The following is a 24,976-nucleotide window of genomic DNA, read 5'->3' on the forward strand; positions in this document are numbered from 1 at the left end:
GAAGCCAACCTGTTTTTAGAACACACTTAGATGAAGCTTAGTGCGTGTCATACCAAGTCTAGACCCATTTCTTATATATAGATTCGAGAACAAGCCAACAAACCTTCCTCCGTTATATACCTGGCAACTCTGTTGAGAGTTTTCAGGGGCAAATCCTTTACACCAGCAGCATTTCTACTAGATGTAACTTATAAACCCCACAGTCTTCCAGTAACAACAAAGGTGCTTCCCCACCTTATTGGTATCGTGCCCACAGTTCTTTTGAGGAACAAAAATATCTTTAATTATTTTCATGAAAAAAAATAAGGTAAAACATGTTTTATGCCATTTCCCTAAAAAATCTGCAGGGGAAGGCAGGTCAGTGAAGTAGTGACATGTATTTGCAGAAGAATATTGCCCCTGGAAAAACGTAGGGGGAAAAGAAGGCAGAGTAAGGAACTCAAAGAAGCGGTTCACATGGAACTATGTATCTGCAGTAGAGGACTTAGTTCCAGTTTCAGAATAGCAACATTTTCCTATAGATTAAAAAAAAAATTAACATATATTAGAAAAACCAAACAAATAAAAAACCAAAACAATAGCAACAACAAACTTTTAATGGAAATTACTCTTTGATGGGTCTGCTTGAACATCATTAGGACAAAGAGGGCAAAGTACAGCCCTTCTCTTAAGAACTTCTGAAGTGTGCCAAGCAACAACATGCTATTGCCCCCAAAAGATCTGTGTGTAGTTTGGACTGTAGTATTTCCTGGAGTAGTTCCAGGTTTAGGACTGATTCTTTGCCCACCTAAACATCTCCCATCATTCTGGCTGGACACAGTCTTTGCCTGTGCTCACATCCTACATATTTTAACAGGTGGGTGGTGCTCTGGTAGAGGAGCAGAGAGCAAGTAGTGCTCAGCTATCAATCAGAGTGAAAGAAATCAGCCCCATTTTAAGGCCTGTAGAAATTCAGGCCCATTACAATTTAATACAGTTTTCCCCTCTTTTTTTAAAAATTCAGTGCATGATGTTTCTCAATATGATGTTTAGCCTGCAGAAGAGGAAGCTTAGAGGTGACCTCAGGACTGTCTAGAACTACCTCAAGGGAAGTTCTAGCCAGGTGGGGGTTGGTCTCTTCTCCCAGGCACTCAGCAATAGAACAAGGGGGCACGGGCTCAAGGTCCGCCAGGGGAAGTTTAAGTTGGATATCAGAAAAAAATTCTTTCCAGAGAGAGTAATCAGGCATTGGAATGGCCTGCCCAGAGAGGTGGTGGACTCACCATCCCTGGGGGTTTTTAAACTGAGATTGGACGTGGCACTGAGTGCCATGATCTGGTAAACGGACTGGAGTTGGACCAAGGGTTGGACTTGATCTTGGAGGTCTTTTCCAACCCAATCAATTATATGATTCTATGATTCTGTGAATACCTTTTCCTTTGCTAGCTCTCCCAGCTTTAGTAGTGGCACTGCTTTCCCCTTACCTCACCTCCCTACAAAGACCCCTGAAAACTTAAAGAAAAACTTGGAGCTTCAAGCTCTCTGCTGCAGGTTCAGTTCAACACTATCATCCCAACTGTTATACCTCTTAAGACACAAAATTCTCACATAAACAAACATTCATTTTTATTCTTATCTCTCATTGGCAATTTTTTCAATCTACCAAAATCATTACGATTCAAACCCCAGTAACTCACTTATAGTGGTGCACTCCCCCACTCCTTCCCAGGCTGCACTATGGTCATTGCTACTGAGGCACTATGTGGGGTTTAGACGTACCACATTTACCATACAGAAGCTAACTATAATAAGACAAGTAACTTACATGTAAAACACAAAAATTATGCAATTCCCTGCTGAATGCTTTTGACTATCACATGGCATGACTAACAGTTTTGCAAAACGAAGATCACCTCTGAAAATTATCACATTCACAATTATACACACACTAATTTCATGGCAAGCATCTTACAATAAATGCCAAAAAAAGGAGTCACTTGAACTCCATTCATGATTTCACAGACTCATGAAGTACTTGCCGAATGGCATTAAAAAGTATGCCTGTAGGCAAGTCTGTCCTGATAGCAGGATGGGACAGACAGGCCATTTGCATTAAAAACAAAATAGGTTAAAAAATACACTGCGGAACAGAATTTCCAATGAAACCACTTCATTTATTAAAACCAAAACCTAGACATGTAAAAAAGCTTGCAATTTACTCTTAACTAAGGCTTGTAATTTTATTGACATGACTTTTTAAAAACACAATATGTTTTAGTGAGTGCAGTTGGCTACTATTTGTAAAAAAATGCTAAGAAGTATTTAATAGATTTAATTTTATGGCTGCAATTTAGCAGTAGTAGAATAGGTAAATTTCACATATTGTGCTGACATAGCATTCTGTTGATATCTGTTGAGATCAGAATCATTATCACCACAAGATTAACTTCTAATCCTCAGAGTTACCAAGATACAAAAAACGTTTTCTATACAACTTCTCTAATAAATTAATGTAAATAAATACCTGCCAACAGCTCACTAAGGGCCTGTCTTATGCAATACAAAAGCTTCATTTTTATGTACCACATTACAAAAAGTTGCACTCAATTATACATTTCCAAGACTTGATTTAAATGACATTTTAAAAATAGTACCTTGATTGGCTGCCTTAAGCAGTTACTTGTTTTGAAGCAAAGCTTATGTCTGAGCCAAACAATCCCCAATCAGAAGAAAAATACCAAGATTATTAGGGGGAGGAAAAGTGGAAAATATTATCAAATAGAATAGTAATAATTTAAAAATCAAAACAAACCAACCAACCACACATAACAAGAAACCAACACCACACACAATTTTGCTCTTAATGTTTCAAGGAAATTTTGGAAGAATTTTTCAGAGAGCCTATTTTATGATGACACTGCCATCCCTTCTCCTATACCGAAGAGTTGCTGATATTAAAAACGTGATTTTTATGTAATTGTACCATTAAGATTCATTGGCATTATTAGCAAGGCAGAACACAATCACTGCCCTGTCAAAGCTCATCTTTGTAAAATAGGAGAATGCATCAATTAACATACATTTTCTATTTCAATGTTTTCTTTCTTTCAGGACAGGCAACCATTCAGACTTCCTAATATTTTTCCGAAGGCCTACATATTTCAATTCAATAAATTTAGCCTCTTTTAAAACAATCCCTTGTTTCTGAAAACACATTCTTTTGTCATTTAAAACTAAAGTAGAAAACTACTTTTCAAATGTTCTTAATGATTACTTAATCACACAACAAAAAAATTAATCAGATCAAGAGTGTTGATTCTACAGAAGGCTGTGCTACATCCTCTGGGCTCCTTTTTTTCTGCCTTATACACAATACTTGACAACCATGGAAAAAGCCACCGTTGCATAGCACAGCAGCAGATAAACTGCAATGGTTTTAATAACACTCTCTAGTAACATAGTTGACTGTCAAGCAAACTTACTATTCTTCATTACATTTGCTCAAAAAAAAAATCTGCAGCAGACATCTGATTGATCAAAGGGCTATCCCAAGCAGAAGTGAAATCTGGTACTGTAAGAAGCCATGAGTTTACCTCATGAACAACCTGGAGCTTTTCAGTTTATGCAGATAAAAGAGTGTCTAAGGACTATTCTTTGCTAGGGTCTATACATTCTTCTACTCCTGGAACATTTCAAGAACATTAAAAAAACCTTAACCCCATAATGCCAAACTTGGATCTGAATCTTTTATGAAGTGCTACACACATTTATATGGCAACACAGCAACTAGGAGTGATGCATCTTTTTGGAGTGTTTCTAGGGTTTTTTCGGTTTTGTTTTTTTTTTTAATAAATAAACAGATTATAATAAGCAGAGTAGTTTTAAACTACCCTCAGAGTAGTTTTAAACTAGCATATTCCCGTGACTCTCATTTTACTCTGCTCCAAGCAGGCATTTCATCCATTAAGATTCATGTTACCAGTCAGCTGTAGATCAGGCCAATTCTCAAGGATAACTCAGAGAGAAAAATCATTAGCTGTGCGAACAAGGACAATTACACAAAACCTCTGAAAACTGTAGTGGTTTTCTTGTATGTGTGTGATTTGGTATTTAAAATAACAAGTACCGTTTCCCTCAGATCCCAGACAAGCTTCCAGCAAGACACCCTAGTTGTGGTGGAAAATGGATTCTACAAGTTCCAATTCAAACTGGTAATAGCAGGACAGAGATTGTAAATCAGGAGTTCCGGAGCACTGGGTTAATGGCACATCTTATGTCCTTTGTCATCCTACTTCGGAGGAGCCTGTAAAGAGTGACTGATTCACAGTTGCAGCCTGCACGGGACTTGTGAAACTACATAAAAACCTAGAGATCAGAGAAGGTTTATCCTCTTAAGTTTCACCAGGGAAAACAAAGGTGAAATCATGTACTGGCAAACCATATAGGTACCTTGTACTTTTATTCTTTGATAGCTATTAGACAGGAAGGTTGCCTGCTCCCCCAGTGTACAGCTCCCTGCATACTCAGTTTTTCATAGTGCCATTCAGTGCAAGGTCAGTCAATCACTCCCAGCAAGGCCAACTCTGAACCAGGTGGTGCCAGATCAGCCAGACATACAATTCCTGGTCCCAGGTCTATCTTGAAATAATTAGATGACTTTTTCATCATCCTTTGCAACCACTACCAAAGCAAACACAACAGGTTCATTTACTAAGCTAAATTAACATTATGGGCTGTTGCCTGTTTATCCCAAAGAGGGCAGAGGATGATTGAAAACTAATTTTAACTTAGAAACACTGAAAATATTTTCAGACTTGGACAGCATTCAACACATCAGCCTAATCTGACTAATTTAACCTGTCTGCACCTAATTCTGCCTGATATAATTCTGCCTAACCATTATGAAAACTTATGTAATATAGATGCTGCTTTCAAAGTACACATGCATAACACACATTCACATTTTGTTACAGCCTCTCATAGCACTCAGGTTTCTTCGTGGATCATTAACCATCTCCAATATTCACATTCATGTTTTCCAAGAGGAGTAGCTTAATGAGAACAGCATCCAACAAAAATTTCTAAGCTCAGGAAGGAACCACCAACTCCCACTAGAGAAACTGGACAACACTGTGCCACCAGAAGCAAGCACGTGGCAACAGACATGCTCTAGAGTGCATTATCCTTGCAAATGGCTTCCACATTTTCACTTCAGAGCCCATGCATTTTCATCTTCACTTTCACACACCTTTCAGGGAGAGGAAAATGCTTCTGCAGTGGGGTATTACCTCACAGTCAGTTGCTTCATAGCTTAAGGTACTCCACATCAGCAGTGGAAAACAAACTGTTCCTTGTTGAATGCATAAAGGATGAAATTTTTGCCAGAGCTCGAGCACTTGAATCTATCAGGTTTTCCCTGAAACAGATCTGCAAGCCAGCACACACACAATAAGGAAAGTGTTTCTTAACCTGCTATTAATCAGACAGCATAAATCCTAGGCTTTGATTTCAAAGCTGTTAAGATATGGTGTGACTGCAGTTTCACTCTGATACGCTTCTCCATTTAACTGCAGATTCAAGAGATTGAAAAAAAATTCTGACACTTTTAAAAAAATGTTGTATAAAAGCCAAGTCTTTTGAAAGTGAGAGAGTGCACACATGTGCATGCAGAGAGGAATTAAGGATCTCTCTGAAACTCATGTGAAAAGCTTATCCAAACAAATAACCTTTTTGAAGTTTTGTGGTGATTATTATCCAAAGATCTAACTATCATGTTCAAGGTCATATTATTCCCACTGAATAATGGAAACAAGGGAGCTCTGGAAATAAAATCAATAATCACAAGTAAGTTTTTTAAATGCTAAGATTCACTTCCAATACACTTCAAACGGAGGACAGCACTAGTAAGCTATTACACAACAGGCAGCTGGAGGCAAGCACACACACACTCATCCTCATAAGAAGTTAGTGGACTTTTCTCTGACCTCAATTTTTCCATCTAAAAACTTAGTGTGAAGTCAGAATGTGTCTGCATCCTGTTCTTGCAATACACTTGCAAAAGTCATCTAATTATTTAGCATAGTGGTTTTATTCACAGCATTCCTCGATCATGACACATTTACTAAAGTAACTAATCATTTGACAAAAGTGGACAAAAATAAGTAAAAAGACAGCAGCTATTTAGATGCCTGTTCACTCTTCATTAAAACACAAAATACCATAACAATAAAAACTTTATTAATCCAGGTAGAAATAATCTCAATAGCATATTCTCTAAACAAAAATAGGCCAGGCAAAATCTTGCCAACTATTAATATAAGCAACAGTATAAGAAGGAAAAAAGTATGCTGAGATTTGTACATGTTTTTTCCATGCAGATTATTCTAATATTGCATTCTGTGTTTGTCAACATGATTCTAACAATTAACTGCCTCATTCCTTACTAAAAACCTATAAACCACCCAAAAAGTTACATGTGAACAATGAGAGGAAGAGCATCGTGGCTGACACAACACTGTCCATGTAACTATGGAAAAGGACTATCTAAAGGCTGTCACTCCAAAGTGCTGGGTTTTCACATCCCCTCAACTTTTCTCAAGTACAACATTTACTAGGCAGGTTGTAATTTTTCTTTTTTACCTCTTTTTAAACAGAAACAAAATGGGATAGAAGGAGAAGGGAGAGGAAAACAAGAAACTCAAAAGCAAGCAGTGAAACATTCAAGGGATTCACCAAGTTGCATTATAAGCCACATAAATAGCACCAAATTATTAATTACTAATGTATTCCGAGTACATGTCAGTAAAGGTCTGGATGGAGTCTTCTACGTACCTCATCATTGCCGCAAGGCAATGATGTTTGCCAAAAGACAATGAATCAGTTTTACACACTGTGAAATGCAGCAAGCTCAAAAAGGGGGGACATTTGTTCCATTTGTCCCTTTTAGTAGTTTATGTGCAAGCACACCTCAGAAGCTGGAAAGTGAGAATCCCCTCCCCACTTCCTCCCCCTACTTTCTGAATCATCATGCTGGTTATTTCTCAGTTGTTAACGGCTCAATTTCCACACATTAAAACAAAAACCTTCTAACGGCCCCTCAAATATCTGAGGGCTGACTGCTGCCTTTGCAGTCAGCAAATGACCATTTTTCAAGAGCTGTCCTTATTCATGAACAAATCCATGTCCTTTCCCCATGCCCAAAGCTCAAAACATATATAACTGTTTTCAGTGTGAAGTATATCCTGTCATTTTGTCAAACACTGATAGTCTGAGCAGTTGAATCTCCATTTTTTTTTTTTAAAACCCACAAAGTTTACAAGTTGGCAAATGATAAAGAAATCTGCATTAGAAGAGCTATTTTAACAATAATATTGCTTCTGGGTAAAACATATATTTCCTACCCCTGACAGAAGCTCTCAAGCTCTGGCTGCACATTCCTCTCAGGAATCTTTACATCAGGTAATTTCTGGTCATGTGGATTTGCTATCACCTGTACTTTGAAGTTCATGTTACATTAGGACTTTCATTTAAAACCTTTTTACACTTGGCAAAACGGATGCCTTGAAATATCAGAATTTTTGGAAAAAAAAAATAGAAGAACTGAGAACCTACAGGACAAGAAGGAAAGCAAAATAACTTAACCGCTGACCAGTTAAGTCACTTGATGCTTCCAGCTCTTCAGGCAAAGAGTCCCTCTACTGCTCCCAGCGACAGTGTGGGACTCAGCTTTGGTTCCAGGAAAACAAAGTGCCAGAACACTTTGGGTGGTCTGGGTGCACTGGGAAGAACACTGCCATTAGGGTGAGAGAGGTGATTCTGCCCCTCTACTCAGCCCTAGTAAGGCCACATCTGGAGTGCTGTGTCCAGTTCTGGGCTCCTCAGGACAACAGAGACATGGAGCTCCTGGAATGGGTCCACTGGAGAGCTACAAAGATGAATAAGGGATTGAAGCAACTCTCTCATGAGGAAAGGCTGAGGGAGCAGGACCTGTTCAGCCTCGAGAAGAGACAACTGAGAGGGGACCTCAGCCATGCCTGTAAGAATCTAAAGGGAGCATGTCAAGAGGATGAAGCCAGTCACAATAGGACAAGAGAGAAAGGGCAGAAAGTGATGCACAGGAAGTTCCACATGAACATAGAGAAGGATTTTTTTACTGTGTGAGTGACCAAGCACTGGAACAAGTTGCACAGAAAGGTTGTTGAGTCTCCTTCACTGGAGATACTCAAAAAACATCTGGACACAATCCTGTGCCATATGCTCCAGGATGACTCTGCTTGAGTAGGGAGGTCGGACCAGATGATCCATTGTGGTCCCTTCGAACCTGATCCATTTTATGATTCCATGACCAATTTCATTAGAAGTTCCATAGTTGTAGAGCAGAAGCAAACAGCACCTGAAGAATAATTTTCATTCTCACAAAGGCCTCTGCTACCTAACTCCAACTTGTAGAAGCCAGAGAGAGATTAATTTTTTTTTCAAAATTAAATCAAGCAAAAAACTGACTTAGTTTGTTAAAAATATGAATAAATTAATTTTAAAAATTAATATATTTTCATATTAGAAATCATTCTCTATGACCTTAAGGGAAAAAAACTCTATCTTTTATGATTTTCCAATGTAATTTATGATAACAAACTCAAGAATATATTATCCAAAGTGACAAAACACATTTCAATGCATTGTCCTATTGGTTTAACTTATGCTTTCTCAGAATGGGATTAATTTAACCATACTCAGCAAGAACTATTTTAAAGCTGTCCTACTTTGCAGTAGAACATGCATATGTGTATGTAAGTACATAAAGTCTGCTTTGCCCTGATCAACATACTACTTTGTGTCTCCAGCTTTTTGGAAGTTCTCCAATAGCATCATATTTGGCAAGGGGTTCTTTGTAACTTGACATGCAAATTCTTAAATATAAAACACAGCCCTCAACCCATTTACTTCTCCATATTAATTCCACTTCGGAAATGGGTTTACGTTTATTGCTGGGCCATCAATGCTTTTGCTAGCAAGTACAATTACAGAGTAGTAAATGTGAAATAAATTACTATTTTGCTGTGGTCTTAACCCTGGCAGTAGTCACTAGTTTTCACAGCTTCATTACCGGAGATCCTGGGCTAGTCCCAGATTTGCAGTGGTTTAAGCTGTTAGCTCACAACTGGAGGATAAATTGGAGACACTTATTTCTATCAGAAGCAGATTACCACCTTAGTTTAGTCGGTGGTAAAACAAACAAACACACCCCACACACCAAGCACACAGACAAATCAATTCTCATGGGAAAAAAAAGAGTGTGAGCTGGGTTGCACGAACCTCCTCTGCATTTACCACAGGGTAGGAGCACGCACAGGAATGGTTGCCACAGAATAGGAAGCGTAGCTAGTTCACAGCTTTTACTAATTACCCAGCACAAGCTCACTGAGCTACCCACACGCTCCGGGCAATTGCACTGCAACACTACACCAGTTTGTCCCAGCAGATGGTGAGTGTGCCTGGTGCTGTTGTTGGTCCAATGGTTTTACTCGCAACAGGAGTTGCGTCCAGTGCAGTCCTATCCTACAGTGCTTTCTGGCAGCCCTACCTGAAGCCCCACAGATGATCTGTTTATGGGGAAAGGAAGGGATTTCCTCCACACAAATTGAAGAGAAACACATTTCCAAGCTTCGAAAGCTGCTCATTCAGCTTACAGCCTCGTCACCAAGGAGGAGGGCAGAGTGCAAACACAGCTATTAGGGAGCTTCAATGTTAATAAAATTAAATGGTTTTAAATAGAACATCTGGCATCAGCTGTTTCCATAAGCTGTTTTTATTTAAGTTTCCACCATAAAATATTGGACTCCTCAGCTATTTTCACATGTAAACCTGAAAGCCAAAATAGGCTATCTTTAAAAAAGTTGTCCAAGGAAAAACTGTAGGAATTATTCACACGCTTTTTGGTTTGGCTCTTTATTTGGTATGTAACAGGCTGGGAGAGCGCTAAGCACAACAATATTTTTGCAATACATTTTGCAATGGAAATTACTTTTGAAGAAAAGCACTCTTATTGCATTCATTTGTCAGCAGTAATCACTAAAATTCAAAAATAGTAAATCTTCAAATGTTTCCACAGGTACCTTGGTACAGATGTAGATTTTGCCCTTGACAACAAAGATGTCTGAGTAAATTCTGGGACAAAGTGGGAGAGAAATAGACACAGCTGTTGCAGTATTGACAAACAAAAGCTATAAAATCATGAGCTAAGCTCTCAAAAAAAAAAAAAGAAAAAGTCAGAAAAACATTCTCCCCCAAAAAAACTACCCACAAAAATATCCCTATAGGACAAAACCAGACTGCAGGAACAGTTTAGTACTTGGTATTTGAGGTGCTGTCCCACACTCTAAACTACTTTCAGGCACATGGATTAAGAGGACTGTGTTCCTTCACATTTCACGAGTGTTGACTCCAAGAGCTGCCCATGACCTGTCCCAGTCAGGTCTACCGATCCCAGGCTGCTCCCCCCAAACCAAAACCACACAGAGAGGAAAGAGCTCACGACACCTCCAGGGAAGGCACTACTATGGATGCTGGTTTCTCCCCAGCTGGAAGGAGTGTGGTACAGGTTCAAAGACTGGGGCACTCGTAGAGAAGCAACACCAACTCTGCTTCCCTTTGAAGGACATGTTCAGAACATCAGTCAAAGTTAAGAGTATGCAGCATCGCAACTTTTCTTGTGGCTACTTGCCTAAAGGTTCTCCATCTGGACTGGAATGAAATTGTTAAGGTGAATGGGCTGCACCCCCTGTTCTACAACCCCAGACTTCAACTACACACCACAGATGGTTGTAAATGCTGAAATTTCTGTGCTTACCGCTGGACAGCCAGCTAAAGCAGGGTTTCACAAGCCCATATATCTTACTTTTTGTGTCTTTTGGTGTGAGCAAAATGGCTTGCAGTGTCTGACCTGGATATATGCAGAAGAGATTTACCTCTACATCATTAAGCCAGGTTAAAAGCTGAAACTACATGAGAAAACAACCCTAATGCTTGTAATCTAAATATATTTTATATTCACACATCAGTATTCATTCTTAGCTACAAAAGCAGTAGCTTTTCACTACAAGTAGGAATCCTTAATTTGACAACCATTTCTTCTCAAGATATCGAGTCAAGGAGATCCACTGACAAGAAATCCTTATCTCATAACTGCTCAATACGTTCCATGGTAGAACTTTCAACTGTTAATTGCCTCCATCCTGCTTTCAGAGCACATCCTTCAAGTTGCATGTCTCATTTGTCAGGCCTACAAAATATATGCTCATTTAAGTAATTATTTTGATTACATGCTCTGGAAGTGTAATGCTGAGAGATGCCTTGCCTATTGTTCTCTAGCAGGGAAAGCATTGGGCACCTGTAATTTTATTTCATTTTGCTGTCAAGGGTTATCACAAAATAACTAAGAAAACACATTTCTAGAGTTCCACCTAAAGATTAATTTCAACATTCTATTTTTTTGTCTTTTATAAGGAAAGGCATTTTATTAGGATTAAAAATTAAGAAGATTAAATGCAGTATAAAGTATTGAAAATATAGGTAGCAAAAGCTATTGCCCACCAGCTGTGAAGGAATTAAAACTCATCAACTTAGTCATCCAGAAAAACAATGTATTTCATTCAGAATGTGAAATCTGAATCTTTATGGCCATTTATTCTGCAACAGTAAAGTTTTAGCTAAGCATTCACTTCAAAATGTGAAATGACATTGTAATCTGATACATTGTAGAGTGAAATACTGCTATCCTGTAGAAAGTCTTACACCTTCCAAAAATTACCATAATCTCCCAGCTCAGGTTTTTTGGTTTGATGTTTTAGAGGGTTGGTTTGGTTGTGGGGTTTTTTTCTTGCTATGTAGCATGCCTGTTATTGTGACCATCCATTACATTTTTCAGCTTGAGTATTTGGTCAAACTAAGAACTAAATATGACAGAAATCAAAATATTTGGGTAGACTAAAACATTATTCACAATATGAGTAAATAATATCAATAAGTGGTCGCACTCTCTACTGTTTGCAAGTAACACAATGGCAGTTCCACAGGCATTCCTTTATTTTTCTTGCTGTTAGAACAGATTAACATTATGGAAATGACAACAAGACAAAACATGGCAAGAAATTTATCATAAATTGAGAGCATTTTCCAACAGTGAACAAACATAAATACACTCTGTTCAAACTAATACAAAATCAACATAGAATCTGCTAGTTTGCAGTACTGGTTCAAGAAATGAGTCCCACCATTTATTTCTGTTACACAAAAACCAAATTACCCTTCAAGTGCATCCCCAACTTCCTTACATAAACAAGGGACAAAAAGTTTTCATGCTCATAACTCTGCTATTTGCAGGCAAAATACAATTCATAAGCAGGAACAGTATTAAAGATCCCTGCCAGACTCCCTTGCCTTCAACAGACTCTGAATCAAGACCCGAATGAACAGCAGCATCAAGAGGGAAAAGGTCTGTCACCCAACTGAAATGGGGTCACCCAGCTGAAATGGCTCGAGACAGAGCATCTAGAAGGAATGCAAAAACATTAGCACTGAAGTGATTTGCCAGAAGTATTTTAAAACAATCTCTGCTGAACAGAAGTCTTGAAAACATATTCCCTAAGGAAATCTCCATGGCTCAGAGCGTACTGTCTGAAGAAACTTGTGTTCTGCGGTTGAGGGCTGTGTTACCTTGTGGGCTACCATTAGGGCCTGTTAAGACATGTCCATAAAGAGAACATGAGCAATTATATGGTAATTTAAATGCATCAACTTCTTGACAATTCTTGTTTGCTCTGTAAAATCACAAGGAAAAAAGGAAAGAGCATTACCTAGCACAGACACCTCAGAAAACACCTTAACAGCCAGCCCACCTAAACTACCTCCACAATTAGGCATCCACAAAGTAACTTGAGTTGGAAGCAAGAGTTAAAAAACACCAACTAACCAATCCAACAAGAAAACAAACCATTCCAGACTTGAAAAGAAAGGTAGTTTTCCTCCATGCTCTTATTGCCCCTCTTCCTGGTTGCAACACCTTTTGCGGGGCCAGTGTCACTATTTGGCCAGATCCTGACTGTTCCTAAAACAACTCCCATATTAAAATGACCTGACCCTCCTGAATCCTACAGCTATTCCCAAGGGTGCAAACGGCAGCAGCTAAAGTTCTGGAGTTAGGAAAGCAGTGCCATCCCCAGCCATGTTTTTGTCAGAGTTAGCCCTACAGGCCACCAGGGCATGTGTGTTGGGTTTTCTCCTTCCCTAAACAGAAGTTTAGATCCTGCTGGAGTGGACAGCAACTACCAAATGCCTCTTTTCACTATATTCAGTAACAGAAGGGAATTATTTTGAAATTGCATCAGTGCATGTGTTTCCTATACCAGTTATTTACAAATACACATTATGAACCTCCATCCTAATTGTCACCATCCTCTTTTTATCTCTTGAAGTGAAAAATGTGAAGAGTTTTTCTATGCTCATCCAATCCTCCCCACAGAAAACAAATACTTACAGTCTCTCAAATCAATAAAAATTTTTAAGAATATGTTTTTTGCTTGTTTTGTTTTTCTTATAAGTCACCTTTCAACAGTGTTTAAAAAAATCATCATTTTTCGGAACTTTTGGCAAAAAGATGATGAAAACAGTCAGATTGCAGGACATTCTGGTCACTTTGAATAGGAGTTTCCACAGCTGATGTTCTAAAATTTTAAACTGCCATGAATATCCAGCTACTAAAGCCTTCACTCAGAGTTCAGCAAGCTTCAATGATCCTGATGAGCACAGCAGCTTTGGCATGGCAGAAAGGCCAGTCCTGAGGTAGCCTAATCTCAGAAAATTAAAAGCTTTGAAGATTAAGAGCAGGACCTTGAAATGACCCAGAGAGAAACAGAGAGGCTAAGTGGTTTCTGCAGCCAGTCCCTCCCAGACAGCGGGCTACTGCTAAGCTCCCAATGTCTGCAATCAGAAGTTCCTGCTCAGGAGCACTCCAGGCTCAGTGCTTTGGTCTCAGAACTGCAAGGCCCAAAAATGAAGTTTAGGTTGCTTGAAACATGGGATAGAGCAAAACATTACTGACTGCATTTGCTACTCTATGTCTAAAATATTCCATTTTTCTGAGTAACATCACCGGAGTTGCTTTACCCTGAAATAACGATGTAACTAAGTCACACAGAGAAGGGAGAGCACAAATTCATGAAGTTCTGGTTGTTCTTGTTTATCTTTTCTTCTCTTGGAAAACATTTATAAAAATGGGATGCAGAAATCCAGCTGAATCCTCACCAGTATTGAAGACAACAAGTCCATTGCATTTCAACAGATAAATTCCTTGTTTACACCCCAGGATGATCCCACATCTTTTTCACAGCACCTCATTCACTGATTTGCTTTCAGCTCACAGTTCCTAAAAATGTCAGATTGTTTCCTGCCACACTGCTGACAAGTCAGGTGCCCCCCTTTCTTCATGTTCTGCCTGACCAGTACTTGCTTGTTGTTAACCGTTTCTCTTGCATCCCATAGTAGAAAAGCCCTAAGATTTCAGGGTTCCAACATGCAAGTTACCAGGTGTGTCCATACCAGGGAGGTAGACAGAACCAAACACCCTCAACCTCACAACCATCAAGTTAAAGCTTAATCCCTGTACTGCTGGGTTAGCACAGGCTAGAATTATTCAAGGCAAATACATCGCTTGTACCTACAAGCACCTCAGAAAAGGTGCTGAAAGTACCATATCCCCTGAGCAATCTTCCCCTCTTCCCTTCACTCTGCAGAAGGACATGTGTCTTTTTGTTCTCCTGTGTTTCACTTGCCGATTTCCTTCCCAGCATAGCCTTCATTCTTCCTTCCATTTTCACCACTTCAGCCTTTGCAACTCCCCCTGCCTATGTGATTCCTCACAGAGGTGAGAAAGCAGGATCTGAAGGAGGACTGTGGCAGGAAGACACCAAAGAAAGATGGTTCACTGCAGCGGCTGGGTGGGTTCTCCAGGTCCAGGGGCTTAGTCCATTACCTAGAGGGGTGTGCTCCCCCTGCTGTTCCCCACCACATGGCCCCCAGGGAGCCGTAAGGACCCACACAGAGACCACAGGAGAGAGACAAGAGAGAGAGTTTACTGCTCAAGGGTGAGGGTTTATAAGGGCCTTGGAGGAATCCTAAATCCACCAATAGTAAGAAAAGGGAGCTTGGCTCTGTGCCAGTAGGAATAAGGGGTTTACAACCAATAGAAAGAGGTAGATAACATCCAATCAGAACACTTTTCTTAACTTCCTTCCAGACGACCCTCAGGAGTGAGATAACAGTTATCTCAAAAAGAACAATAGAAACCATTTTGTACATTTAAACTACATTAAAACCCTCAGTTGTTAAGGCATTAGAATCAGCTTCTTCATTTTCTTCACAAGTCCACTTCTGACAGGACTTTTTCCATTCCAGATACTGTAAGTCGAATGCTACAGTTCACAACAGCTACAATGGCAGCATCAAACACAGCCTGTCCTGGTGTTGCACTTAAACCAGGCAGCTGAAACATGAAAACACAGCACATCCTATTAACCCACAACTCCCAGGGAAAGGGACAACTTCAGAGAGAAAGCAAAGACCGGTGAAGTTGAGGGCTACATGCATAACAACAACAGACACAACAGTTATACCCATTCATTTCACAAAAAGAATTTCAAAAAGTAATTACAACAATAATTTGTAGCCCAAGATTTTGTTATGCATCTTAGTGGCCCAGTTTCATATCTCCCTATTTACCTTTGCATAGGAATGAAGGATGCCATGGCAGACTTCACATTACCCAGCAGGACAAACCACTGGAAAAAGTAACTACTCAAATGTCAACAGACTGTACAATTAAGAGAAGGCTTGTGCACACATGCAAAGTACATGGAAGTATATCCTGATTTTTGAGGTCAAAACAACACAATAGACATACAACTCTAAGCAGCACAGTCACTTCCACATGTTTTGTTTCTTTTTGCCTAGGATAACCACCACAGAGAAAATTAGAATCATGTTTCAGGAACAATTCATATAATTCATTTTATATGCCCAACGGCAGCATGGAAATAAAACAAGGTGGACAGTAGCTTGCCATTTCAAGTGCAAAGTCTGGCAGGAAAAACACCAAGTGGTCTCTGATGTGCCAAATTGCCTGGTGGTGACAAATTGCTACTGTGGGGTGTCAAACACAATTAAAATTACTAGAATTATCACAGAGACACCAATGGAAGGGAAAGAAAATGTGACTTAAACATATAGCTACAAAAAAATATCCAAAATTTTCGCTTCCTTCATCTTACTTGCTTTCAACTCATTCTAAAGCTAGCTGAAAATAAAAACTTGCTGTTGTTGGCAGAGATTTTTACCACCTATGGATAAAACTGAGGACTAGATCAACTTCTACACTCAGTTCAGCCTGTATTGGCCACCTATTTGTTGAAGAACTCACTTCTAACTGGTTTCTAACAGAACAGAATAGTTTCTCTTCCTATGGTTATAAAAACATGCCTCAAACTGGTATGTGTGAATAAGACATAAACAACTGCACACACAAGAATACTTGTAATATATTATTTAAAATTATTCTCCACATAAAACAACCAAAGGAGGCACAGTTTAAAATTGTAAGAATTATTCATCAAAGGTAAGACAGCTATTAGAAAACACAGAGAAAGCAGTATAAGCAAAAGGGCTATATTTCTTATTGTTAAGAAGGCCTGACAATTCAGAATGCACTTAATTATCAGGAAAAACATTTTCACCCAGGGGATGGCTGAACACTGGAAGAGGCTCCCAAGGAAAGTTGTCACAGCACCAAGACTGTTTGAGTTCAAGAAGCATTGACAATACTCTCAGACACGTGGTGTGATTCTAATATAGTAATCAGAAAGACAAAAATAAATCTCGACTGTTCATTTTACATCTTAACCAAGACAGCCACTGGAAAGGTCCAGAAGAAGAAAATTCCTCTAAAAAAGCAAATTTTATATATGCATTCACACAAACATGCATTGATGCTAACTTTTGCTTTCACTTTCAGTTCTCAGGTGATTATGGAAAGCTCTCTCATAGCAATCCATGTGGGCCAGCAAAAATTAAATTTAAAAAAAACAAAAGAGAAAAATATTCAAAAATAACACACATCCTGGGCTGGCTAAATCAATACCAGGAGGAAAAAAAAAAGAAATCAATATAGGTCTTTTCTTCGAAAAGATCTATAAATGGAAGACTTAAATATCAGGGCAAAAAGAAATTCACTTTATAACTTCAGAAGCACCATCCCAATATAATCCTCTACACCAACTATTATTGTGAGCAAGATCTCAGAGTTCTCAGAACCAACGATCCTCACTTATCAAGTTCCAAAGAAATATCTTACTAGACTACCCAAGACATTCATATTGATAGATTTGTTTACAGTATCCCATTTCTTTCAGAGAAACCGTAAGAGTGAACAGAGAGAAGTCCTAAAATTCTTGTTCATACAAAGAGGCAAACATATGGGCATACAAAAGAAATAAATTTATCTTTTTATCTCTTCTGTTCCTATGCTGACCTGAACACACTCTCCTGAAAACTCAATGCTTTTTTATCTAAATTTAGTAAACATTTACTTACCCAGCATCCTCCTGGAAGCCTTCTAATTCATCTCTTTGTTCTGCTAGGGTGGATTCTAGATCCAGATAGGTACCATTGTGAGACAATTGCAGGGTGCAGTCATCAAGCTGTAGAACAAAATTCAGACCATTAGATTACAGCAGGCATTCTCTAGCATCACCTTACCATTTTCCAAGTGTCTAGAAAAGATGTCCCTAAAACAAACCATGTGTTACGAGCAGATAAGAAAAATGGGTGCTGTTTGGCAATTTATGTAATCCCAAATCCTTGTTCACTAGAGACTGCTTGGTCATAATTTCAAACCAACTAACAAACAGAGCAATTTATTTGAATGCATAAGAGAAGACTAGACAGTTTTAGTATGGTACCTTAAAAATGTAACACGGAAAAAGAAGTTAATTTAAATGTATATCTAAGATATGAATGTGTGTTCTCTGTTCTTACAGTACATTTACAAGCAGAGTTTCTGGGACTCCAGATGAAGGTAGAAGGAACAAGAAGCTTTTTTGTGAGCTTCTAAAGAAGGATACAGCCAAGGGACAGTGCAAAATGTTCCATTAATTGTTCAAGCTGTTGTTAAAAAGAGTCAGATTTAATCAAAGTTAAAAAAAAGACATTTTCTGGTTTTTTTGGCTTTGGTTGTTTGGGGTTTTTTGTTTGTTTATTTGTTTTTTTCCAGGGAGCACATCATAAGAGAATAAGGACCAGTGATCACGAGACTACTCCCAGTTGCATATAGAGTATTTTATCTGCCTGTTCATTATGGTTGGGTGATATATAACAGACTCCTACCAGGATATCTGCCTGTTGGCTTTCCCACTGATTCTTCTCCATAAACACTGCACCTTGCCATGAGGATAGAGACACTCCCTAACATACAGAGCTACCCCATCACCTCTCCTTCCTTGCCTGTCCCTTCCGGAGAGTTTGGAGCCATCCATTGCAGCACTCCAGCTGTGTGACTCATCCCACCAAGTCTCTGTTGTGGCAACTATGTCATAGTATTCCTGCTGCACAATGGTTTCCAGTTCCTCCTTCTTGTTGCCCACACTGTGCATTGGTGTACAATGCACTTCAGCTGGGTAATCAATCCCGCTGCCTTTTCAGGGGGAGAAGCTCCAATTCCTGCAGGACCATCCTCAGGCACTTCTGCAGCTATCAGCCCATCAATAACTCTGCATCCTTGCTGCCACATGATCTCCATCCCATAATTCTAACCAGACAGCAGACCAAAGGACCTCACTACTAGCACAGTCTCTCAAACAGCACATGCCACCTCCAAGTTTGTCTTCAGTGATCAAGATTTTATACCCATCCCCCTGCAAATCTCGTTTAAAGCTCTCCCAATGAGTGAGACCTGCTAACTCATGTGCAGAGATCCTTTTCCTGCTTGGAGACAGGTGTACCCTGTCTGTTGCCAGCTGGCTCAGTGTCATGTAAATTGATCTGTGATCAAGGGACCCAAAATGAAGATGTTTCATTCCTCTGCATTTAGCAAAAACAAACCAACTGGTTCTTTGCTTGCCTCCGTCTACTAAAGGGCAACCATGGCAATGATGGTGTAACCATACATCCCTGCTGCAAAGGCCACGTTGGGAAGAGGAAGATATTTAACACCACACTTCTAGCGAATCCTCTGCCACAGGTGGCAGCCAATGACTCTGAAGGGATAAGCATAGGTCTGAAACAGCCAGTGCCAAGGAAAGGAAATTACAACCCTTTATTACATCCATAGCTTTTTATTCTGCTCTTTTTAACACTTAGAAAGAAAATCAATTAAAATCTATCCTTGATGAATTACCTCTGTTAACTTCCCAAGTTTTGATTCCCAGTAGCTGGTTCAGGAAAAGCATAATAAGCACCTACTCTTCTTATCTGGCAGTCAATGTCTAAACTTAGTCACCAGTTTCCTGTCACTGATTTATATATACAAGAAAAGACAAATAGTGAATTCTGGATTCGTTACACTGGAAATACTGTAGAAAAGCTCATTTATAAGTAGTGATAAAGTGCAACTTTTGGATTAGCCTACACTACTATACTTTGCACTGTCTACAATCTGAAAGAAAAGGTCACCCACTGGAGAAGGGGGAGACAGGGGAGGTCAAGATGTGTTTCGAACTTGTTCCATTTTTTTTGCTTTCCTTTTTTGTTTAATTTTCTGGGTTTTTTTCAGCTGGGGAAGGAATAAGGCATTAAATAAGGTGACATAAGTTTTTACTCTGATTCCTGGGGATTAAAGAAAACAAAAAACCTGCAAGAACAACATTCTGATATTAATAATAACAACAGTATTGCTACTCTGTCTCTTTCCAGTTACAAAGGATATTATTAACTTATACTAATTCAAAATACATTCTTTAGATAAGAAAGACTAAATACTACTCTGGGAAACTTTTTTCAAGTAGTTCAGGGTATATAATGAAATGCTAATTTATTCAAAGTAATGCCAAAAGGCAAACTACTAATTACATAAATGTTCTGTTCTCACTGTGGAGATTAGGAGATTTGCCCACAATTTCCATTTATAGTTCATAATTAGGGAAAAGAAACTATGCTTTACTAATATCTTGTGACTTTAGTGTATAAAAAGTACAACGGGAACAGGAAGTCCTTCATGTAGAAAATAAATAAGAACAGTACATTCTACCTATGTTCATCTCATTTTCATTCAGACTTTAAAGTACTCTACACTGCATGCTGTATCCTTTAATAGGAATAGGGTAATGGGAGAAATGGCAATATCTTTTATTTCCATTACTTAATGCTGAGTCTTCCCAAAAAAGTGGGGGTTTTATTTCTCTTGTATGTGTACACAAAAATATGGAAGGGAGCAAAACAACGCTTTTAAAATTGAAGTAAATACTAAGACAACAAACTCAAAAGTCCTCCTTCTACAGGATCGCTTTGCTACTCTGCCTCCCAGCTTCACTTGCATACATATTTTACAGGCAGAATACAAAAAGAGAAGCCACCTTATTAATTATTTTTAATTAGTAAATTGCCTGCCTTTTTCAACACAAAGGCCAGCTGATGTTCACTCATTAGTGCTTATTAGTAACAATTCAGAATGTCAGACTCTCCCCTCTACTCAATGTTAATCCCATGTTTATCTGTTACACATCATTTCTCCCGTCTCTGAAGACCCTCACAAATGGCCCCAACTAGTTCATTCATTACATGCTTTTTCCATTGACTATAACTCGCATTAAACCCCTTATTAACAAGCATCTTCTCTTACAAAAATCAAAAGGCAAAATCCATAAAGACAGTCTCAAAGAACATTTAACTGAGCTGTTTTCCATCATCACAAATGAGACTGCTCTTCAACTTTTTAGAAATCTGTTTTATTTACTTAACTTTTTTTCTTTACAATTCTGTTTAACTTAATTCTGTTCAACTCTTTGTATTCCTTACTGGTCCCAAAATTCCAGTCTGCATTTTGTTGTTACTGAACTGCATAACTCATAGTACTGCCAAAAGTGGAGATTCTCCAAGATCTTTTCAAAATCTTACAAAACTATATTTGTTCTAAAAATCTCTTAACAGTCCCTTCAAATAATTTCTGATTTTTTAATTACACTTTACTGTATTGCCCAGAAAAGCTAAAAGGTTCATAAATGTCATTTACATGCAACTCATCCTGTGAGCTTTACAGCAATTTTCCATATTTTCCTATAGTTACATTAAAAGAATACTACAGGTACCATGGAACCATGAACAGAAAGACACACCATCAGATGGCACAAATATAATGCTACTTCTCTGAGTCATTAGTCTTCTGCAAGATTTCGGGTTTTTTGATTTTAGCTCAAGCATCAAATGATATCACAAGTATCTGTAAAGCTATATAAAAAACCCCTTGTGTTCAATTATACTCTCATTTTCTCAAATTAACAGTTTCTTGAGAAAACATCCGTGGCATATTTTTAAATCCCTATGCATATTTTCAAAATCTCTTGTCTCTACAAAGAGTGGGTCTACCAAAGAGTAGACTCTTTCATAGGAGTGAAGGAACAAAAAGACATGTAACAGTCAAAAAACCAAGTGTTTTAGTCAGAATCACCAGCTGTGGATAGTCAGAGCTATTCCTTGAATTTACATGAAGGAAGCAAGGAGAATAAGACTGTCCTTATGCAAGTCTTCCTCATTAAAAGTGTAACTGATTTGCTAATTATCATCTTCATTTTCATACTGAACTCTGTCATGACAAGATAGCTGTTTGGACAAGAGGAGAACCTGGAAAAAAAATTTTAGGCAGCACTGACCTCACTAGCTTGTCATCGATTTTCCACAACTGACCAGAAACATAGAAACAGTGAGACAATCAGATGTTTGTATACAACAGTCTGAACTGCAAGTAGAGCTACTAAAAGCAGTTTTTCTGTAATAAATATTCTGAAACAAGAATAGAGAGTTGTTTGGAGTTTCTCAGATCATAGTTACAGTGGTAACTGACCCACATCATCCAAACGCTACACTACTATAGCACCTATGCTGCAGCCAAACCAGACACAAATGGAAGACAATAAAAGCATCGTTCACACACAAACCTAAACACCATATATATATGCTATATATATATGAGTGTATATATATATATGGATATATATATGGATATTTATTATGCATGCCTTTTAGGTATTTTCCTGGCAGTTTTCAAAAAGTATCAATTGTCTGAATTTGAGAGACACATCCCGGAGTCAAAAGTTGAGCCAGAAGTGAAGATACAGCTTTTTCAGAAAAGTCAGAGTCAAACAAGTTTAGATAAAGGCCAGAACTTCAGGGCAGCATCACCCACTGTCTGTAATCACAATATACTTTTCTCTCCGGCACATTCCTGCTTCAGTGATAACCAGAGACAGGCATAGTAAGACTCAGAGCTGCAGAGCTTGATTCTTGCGCTGGTTCAAGGGTCATCCCCACCTCACCCCCACATGGAGAGCCCTCAGCAGCAACGTGCCTATGTGCCATGTGAACATATACAGGCTGGAGAAAGATAAGGAACCCACTCAAGCAAGTGTCCCTTATAGGCAGCCAGTAAATCAAGAACACTGGGCAGAAGCTCAGTTGGTCATCTTCTGTCTTAGGCAACCAAATCCAGCTAGTAGTAGCCAGTCCTTCAACCTGTGGGGCCAAAATAATTCATACTACAAGACTATCAAGCTTAAGAACACTCAGAATAGTTCAATAGCAGTACACTAGTGATGAATTTTCTCTCGTTTCAAGTACTGACCCACAGAAAGAGGTAACACTCATTTTTCTTCCTAAAGCTCATGATTTCTTTGCATTTCAAAGTTGAAGCAAGCACATGACCAAAAGAAGCAAGAAACAGGGGGGGGGGGGGGCAGGGGGAGGGGAAGGAGAACAGCAGCAAGAAAAGGTGATAATCAACCTGATTGCAGTAAATGACTAATGCTATGTTCTGAAACCAGTGGAATTAAAATGAATGAATGAATGAATGAATGAATGAATGAATGAATCGATCAATCAATCAATCTGTGTTCAATCATTGTTTTCATCTACTGCCTTCAGCTTCTTACAAGAGAAATACCTAGAAACAGAAGGTGCTGGGAGTGGGAAGAACAAAGCAGCCCACACATCAACCCACAGACTGAGCACAGCCAGCAGCTCCTCCTCACACACGCTTACACATGCTCCATGTACACACCTGTCTCCTCACTCAAGAAGCTCAGGGAGTGTGTAATTCAATGCAAAGGCAGCACACACCTTACTGAGCCAACAGAACTTCCTGCAAGTCTGTTTTCTCTTCCTCCAAAAGGCTTTGCTAGATCAGCACTCATCCAAAGTGGACTTTCCTTTGTTTAATGTCTGTGTCCCTTATCAGCAGTAGGTTGGCAGAGGTTAAGGGGGAGAAATGCCAGATGCACCCTCCTTTCAAAAACCACAGCAGAGCCACAAGCCATTCTCCTCTTCCCTGTTTGTTCGAAGACCACAGAGTTGTATTTTTTCAAAAAACAATCATGAGAAATGCATTTTCCTCACCTGCTGAGAATTCATTAAAAGAATGCCCCGAGAATTCATTCAGAACATATTTTGGACAAATATCTCTAAATGGCATGACCAGGAGGATTAGGGAGGTGATTCTCCTGCTCAGCCTTTCTGAGACCCCACCTAGAGTACTGCATCCAGCTCTGGGGTACTCAGCACAAGAAAGATTTGGATCTATTGGAGGGGTCCAGAGGAGGGCCAGTAAGGTGATTAAAGGGCTGGAGCCCCTCTCCTGTGAAGACAGGCTGAGAGACTCGGGGTTGTTCAGCCCAGAGAACAGAATGCTTTGGGGAGACCTCACTGAGGCCTCCCAGTACCTAAAGGATACTTATAAAAAGAGGGAGAGCAGCTTTTTGTAGGGGTACATAGCAATAGGACAAGGAGGAGCAGATTTAAACTAAATGAGGAGAAATTTAAGTTAGATATTAGGAAGAAATACTTTACTCAGAGTAGTGAGGCACTCAAGTTTCTCAGAGAGTCTGTAGATGTGCCATCCTTGAAAGTGTTCAAAGCCACGTTGGATGTGGCAACACGATCTAGTGGGTGGCATCAGTGCCCATGGCAGGGGGTTGAAACTAGATGATCTTTAAGGGCCCTTCCAACCCAAACTAACCTATGATAAATGCAAAAAAATGTTACCAAGTCAGCAGACAGTGTGTGCCAAGATCTAGCCAAACTTTCTCTTTATATTAGCTTCTATTTTTTAAAAGCAGGCACCTTTGAAAAACACAGCTTACACAGTGATCAAAGATCACATTCATAGGACAAAAGGCCCTAATGTATGAGATGGGAGGATAGACTTGTTTACGGATGTAAGTACAAACCACCAAAACCACCTAACTTTGCGGCCACTGGCTCAAAGCACAACCAAGCTCACCAGATTTCCAGTAATTTGAGCTGGACCACGGAACAGATTATTTTGTTCATTTGGCTGTTTCCAAAATTACAGAGAAAGGGAATGAGAGAGGAAGAGATTAGAATAATCCAGTACCAAGCTGCAGAAATGAAAATCCCTTTTCAATCCTAGCTTCTAGTACAGCCTCTAAAAACCCTTACCTTACTCAAATGTCTTAGCTCATCTTTCATTTAAACATTATTGGGTTACAAGTGTTATTAGTGGTGGCGTGCTCCTCGTTCACCCACAGCCTGCTTTGCAGAGTAGGGTTGATGAGAAGCAGCTTCTTTACGTTAAGTTTTCGCTTTCTAAATCCAAGGCCTTGTTTAGCTTTGCACATCACTAGTCTGACACATTCACACACTTGAGCTGTACAGTTCTTAAATATTCTCCCCTTCTGGTTCAACTGTTCCAACACAATGGGAATCCTGTTACCAAGGCCAGCAAGTC

The 24,976-nt window shown here is 39.1% G+C and overlaps 1 protein-coding gene across 6 annotated transcripts in view; it reads right to left on the reverse strand.

The window, feature by feature from the left end:
- Positions 1-24,976, reverse strand: part of FHOD3 (formin homology 2 domain containing 3) — a 390,828-nt gene that overhangs the window by 334,523 nt on the left and 31,329 nt on the right. For all 6 annotated transcript variants that reach the window (XM_071553603.1, XM_071553605.1, XM_071553602.1 and 3 more), the window contains exon 2: positions 17,620-17,726. In XM_071553603.1, the coding sequence (XP_071409704.1) occupies positions 17,620-17,726 (107 nt within the window). The remainder of the gene's footprint in view (positions 1-17,619; positions 17,727-24,976) is intronic.

The sequence above is a fragment of the Pithys albifrons genome, chromosome 4 (genome assembly GCF_047495875.1).
Source record: "Pithys albifrons albifrons isolate INPA30051 chromosome 4, PitAlb_v1, whole genome shotgun sequence".
Lineage (NCBI taxonomy): Eukaryota > Metazoa > Chordata > Aves > Passeriformes > Thamnophilidae > Pithys > Pithys albifrons.